At 36.4% G+C, this 5,083-nt stretch overlaps 1 protein-coding gene across 1 annotated transcript; it reads right to left on the bottom strand.

Annotated features, from left to right (window-relative positions):
• Window positions 1-3,331: 3,331 nt before the first annotated feature.
• Window positions 3,332-5,083, bottom strand: LOC113590427 (trace amine-associated receptor 13c-like). The gene has a single exon (XM_027030560.3). The coding sequence runs from the start codon at window positions 5,003-5,005 to the stop codon at window positions 4,028-4,030; it is 978 nt and encodes a 325-aa protein (XP_026886361.2). The 5' UTR covers window positions 5,006-5,083; the 3' UTR covers window positions 3,332-4,027.

The raw sequence follows: 5,083 nt of genomic DNA, 5'->3' as shown, positions 1-5,083 counted from the left end.
TTGTAAAAGTTCCACTTCACAGGAAGGAACTATGGGACTGAGCATAAGGCTCTGACATTTATACGAAGTACAACCTGCTCACACCCACCTGATACACATGATGTATTTGTCAATGACATCATATGGCCAATTCAGAGAGTAAAAAAATTCTGTTAGAGTCTTGGTAGAACTCTAATGCATAATATAGTTTTATTTTTTCCTTTTTCATACATCTTATTCAGACTGTAATCACCTAAATTAATATTGTTATAATGAATCAATAATAGTAATCTGAATTACTATTAGTAAGCTGAATCAGTAATGTTATTCATGGCTTTTTGTTTTCACTGGGCCTGACTCTTCACTCTAAAGCATCTCCTGTTATTCACGGTGGCTTTCTATGTTTTTCATACATACTAAGAAAATACAGACACTGGGAGTGGCAGCTGGAGACCATGGAAGTTGGTATACAGAGAATGAAGAAATAAATTTTGAATACAACACAACACGTTCAGTGATAAATTAAGTGACATGAGATATCCCTCTGTCCACAGATTGTACAGATGACAGTGAAGTAAGCCCATTTTAAGATTTGCTTGAAATGCAAGGCTATTGGATGGAACTTGATTATACTGAGGAGAAGATCAGGCAAGTCAACCAAGACAACCTCAGGTACACTGAGATACCCCAAACCAAGTGTCCCAGGCAACCCAAACCAGACAAGCCATGCAATTCTAGCAGAGAAGAAGCGACTAATCTCACTTCTCAGACTGATTTGTACTAGAGGCTACATGATTATACAGTGTAGTTTCACTGTGAGATAAAATAATCGTGCTGGATCAATGCATGCAAATGCTGATGTTTTCAATGAAAAATGAATGTGATACTAATTTTGTTCAGCTTATCTTTACAATTGGAAATCTTCATTAAAACATACTTGCATATATTTTTATTTGCAATACCATGTATTTTGCAGTATGGACATAAATGTCAAATATATCACTTTGTTAAATTTATCTGCTCGTCCACCTTGAAACACCAGAGGGAGGCAGAGAGTGGCTCCAAAGCAATCAGCCACATCTTTACTCCAAATTACTACCATCTATTAGCACTAGTTAATATGCAAGTACCAAACACATAAATGCAGCAGAAGAGTTTATATCTTGTGAATATCGATAGTTTTTTTTAAAAACCAACTCAGGGAATACGTCTTAAAATAGTTTTGCCTGCAATAATTAACAATAATAAGGTGTGATGTCTTTAGATGCAATAATTCAATGTACCATGGGACCCCTGTGCACAAATAGCCAAAAGGTCCCAAAAATATTAAAAAATAGACAAAATTTCAGAACTTAAAAATGAGCACACTGGAAAAGCACCATCCGCTCACTCTGTTATCTGTAGCACTCGTTTCACAGCTACGGGATGTGGAAAACCAGGCTCACATGACAACTTGATCTTAGGCCTGCTGCTTTTCTAACAATATGGGCATGTAAAGAAACTAAAGAGGATGTTTGAGCCTCTGTGTGAATGGAAGTAAACAGGGTAATTGCAGTTTCTTCACCCATTATAGCTGACATTAGCTAGCATTGCTAGCTAGCTGGGTTAGCAGCTAACTGACTGACTCGCTAAGCTCGGTGGCTCAAACCATACTAGACTAAAACTACTCCACATAGTTGTATTATGGAGATTTATACATGATTTTATGATTGTGAATTCCAAGTAGATCACTTTTACAACAATAAAAATAACATTTGCGTTTCGCTAGCTACTGTCATTAATAGCTCAGTGTGAAGTTTCTAATGTTTGTTATTTAGCTAGCTAGCCACATTTGCCATTATGATCCAGCATCTTTACAAACACTTGAGTTGTTAACACTTTGTCAGTTTATTTCAGTTGTTTAAAATGTATGGAGTTATCACTAGAAATTCACAAAAGTCAGCTACACAAAAGCGAAGGTAATGCATACTTTTTAAGATAGACACATATAACCTAGACACATAAAATTAACCTACCAAACACATATTAGACTACTAAAACACAAAGGACACTTAGCTAGACACATATAACCTAGAAAAATAAAATTAACCTACCAAACACACATTAGACCACTAAAGCCCACTTAGCTAGACACATATGATTAACCTACCAAGCACACATTAGACCACCAAAGCCTGCTTAGCTAAGACATTGGTTATTAGCAACAGAGCACTGTCGACTAACCTAGTTAGGTTAATTAGCTAGATACATGACAAGCTAGTAAAATGAGAAATATATCAAGTAGGTTAGCTAGCTTATCCTTCTATATATAATTGTTAATAAACAAGATTACTTTTAGTAAAACCCTTAGTTTTTAGTGCACTTTAGTTTTCCTTTTGTTGTACCATTTCAAGCACATCAACCCACTTTTCCCGCACAGCATCTGCTCCTCTTGGTAAGCTCTCTCAGACTGCCTCACTGGTGTGATCATAATGTGGTATGATTGTAAAGCGCTAGCTAGGCAACGTTGAGAGCAATGCTTCTATAGCCACCTTGGGTCTCTTGGTCTTCTCATTGGAGGGGTTACCCAGGTCCAGCTAGTGCTATTTACTGGTTGAAAATCTTTTGTTTTGTTTTGGTTCTGGAGTTCTATAACTGCTCTTCCCTTAGGTTCTAACATAAGTTGTTGGGTCACCTTTGTTTCACATTCTGGGAGACCTGTATTTGACTCCACCTTGGGGTGAACCTCCCCACTGCATTATAAAGTTATGTCTGCACCAATTTTGAAGTGTGAATGTTATTTTTTTGTTGCACAATTGTTTATGATTTTTTAAACATCTTTTCTACTTGTTTTTCAATGCTGCTCTTTTACACAGTAAAGAAAAATACAAGATGTGATAGGGGTGCCCACTGTCAGATTTTGGAATATATTATTTTTAAAACACAAATAAGTAAGCTTTACTTAGTGATTTATGGATTTCTGAACTGGGATTGTTCAAAATGCACATATTTGTGCATGTCTAATTTTGGCTAATGTTTTCCAAAACCGCTAACCCCTGACTTTGTATGCTGTGGTAGCCCAGTAGTTAAGGTACCTGACTTGTAATCAGAAGGTTGTTTGTTCAAGCCCCACCACTGGTAAGTTGCCATTGTTGGGGCCCCTGAGCAATGCCCTCAATTGCTCAAGCTGTAGTCAGTCATAAGTGTAGGTTACTTTGGATAAAAGTGTCTGGTAAATGTATGCAAGCTTAAATTTCTTTGTTAATCCTGGCAAAAAGCATTGTCCATAATAGCAAAATATTCTTAAACAATTAATCAAAAGAAAAATAATCAAGCTATTCACAGATATATGACACTTATGATGATCATTTGATGTTATTTTTATTTAAAATATTTAACTTATATTTAATGTACTTAACGTATATTTTTATGAGGGTTTTACATAAACAGGAATCTGACCTCTGTATTTAGTGCACATGTGGGTTGTGGGCTCATGCTCTGGGGTGCCCAGGGATCGTTTGGGGTTGGGTGTTTTTCATGGGGCTGCTTTGGCCATGAACTGGGAGCAGGATCACACATTGAGCCCTGTAATTGGTTAACAACCCACACTACCACCTGAGCCATGGTCACCCCCAATTAAAATATAACTTCATAATTATATCAGATACTTTTATATATTGGCCCATAGCTTGAAAGCAAGTCTAAAATGGTTATACATGTTTATATCATGTGAAGCATAAGCTACAAATGCACAGGATGAGCTTATGAGGTATATCCTCATATTTAAAAAAAAATTTAGGCTGTGCCCTCTGCTGTTTATAACATGCCATAATGGATTATAAGAGCCCTGCATGGGAAGACTCACTATTAGGAAAATAATCCTGATAAATACAGAATTAACCTAATTTCCTACACACTAGTTCATGGAGTCCAATTTTATCCACAAAAGGCTGGATTTCTTGATCATTTGCAGATAACATTGGATACCCATGAACTAGGATTAAAACAAACTCTCCTGAACCACACCATATGAATTTTTGCAAAATCCAAGGATATCCCTTAGCAGCATTTATTGGACATTCAGCAATGCAGAATCTCTTCTGAATATTTGAAGAGTTAAAATTATTTTAAGGCACTTTCTAAACCATGGGTAAAACAATGCATAAATCACAGGATTAATTGTGGAGTTAAGTTGTAGAAGTATTGACAAGTTGTAAATTAATTGCGTTTCTATGGCATTACTTATTAAAGTACTAACAAAGTATGGAAATAAACAGGCCACAAACACAGACACTAAAATGCTGAGAACTTTTGCTGCTTTTCTCTCAGATTTCATTGAGTCTGCCATGTCCTTCGAGCCTTTACTCTGAACATTAATCTCTCTAATAGCAGTGGCGTGTTTCTTAGCAATAACAAAAACCAAAGCATAAAATAAGATTATAGCAGAACAAGGAACAACAAATATAAATACAAGATCAACCAGAGACCAAATCTCATGCAAGACAAAGAGGCACTGCTCAGGACACATTATGAGACCTGTAGAGTTTCCATTAAAGTAAAGCAGTGCAGAGGTATAAGACACTAAGAAAATCCACATAGACAAAATCACAATGCAAATATTACTTACAGACACTTTTTCAGCATAGAGAAATGGGTTAGAGATGGCAAAATATCGATCAATAGCAATAAGAGCAACATTATAAATAGATATTCCTGTAACAGAAAAGGTGATCAAAGCAAAAAACAGACAGACAGTCATTCCAAAAATCCAGCAGGATTCAATCATCCGACTTAAATGGAACGGCATGACAAATAGTCCAACCAGACAGTCTGACATGGCCAGAGAGAGGATGAGCATGTTAGTTGGTGTGTGGAGCTGCTTGAATTGACAAACAGAGATGATGATGAGCAGATTTCCACACACTGTCAGTAGGACAACCACCACTATGCACAAATGGAGCATCACATAAACTGCAGTAGATATAGTTCTTTCTGGACAGGAAAACTGGACACAGTGATCAGTTTGGTTAACTTCCATAAAATTCATGAAATCAGATTACAAATTATATCCAGTTTAAGATGTTTTCAGATAGTTCAGTATGCCCAAGTTCAGATCTTCTCAGAA

The sequence above is a fragment of the Electrophorus electricus genome, chromosome 2 (assembly GCF_041902795.1).
Source record: "Electrophorus electricus isolate QZ-2024a chromosome 2, ASM4190279v1, whole genome shotgun sequence".
Taxonomy (NCBI): Eukaryota; Metazoa; Chordata; class Actinopteri; order Gymnotiformes; family Gymnotidae; genus Electrophorus; species Electrophorus electricus.
This window is presented reverse-complemented; position numbering and strand designations above follow the sequence as displayed.

What these genes read in the sequence shown, in the direction of transcription:
- LOC113590427 (XM_027030560.3), bottom strand. Translation starts at nt 5,005, where the DNA reads ATGAATTTTATGGAAGTTAACCAAACTGATCACTGTGTCCAGTTTTCC.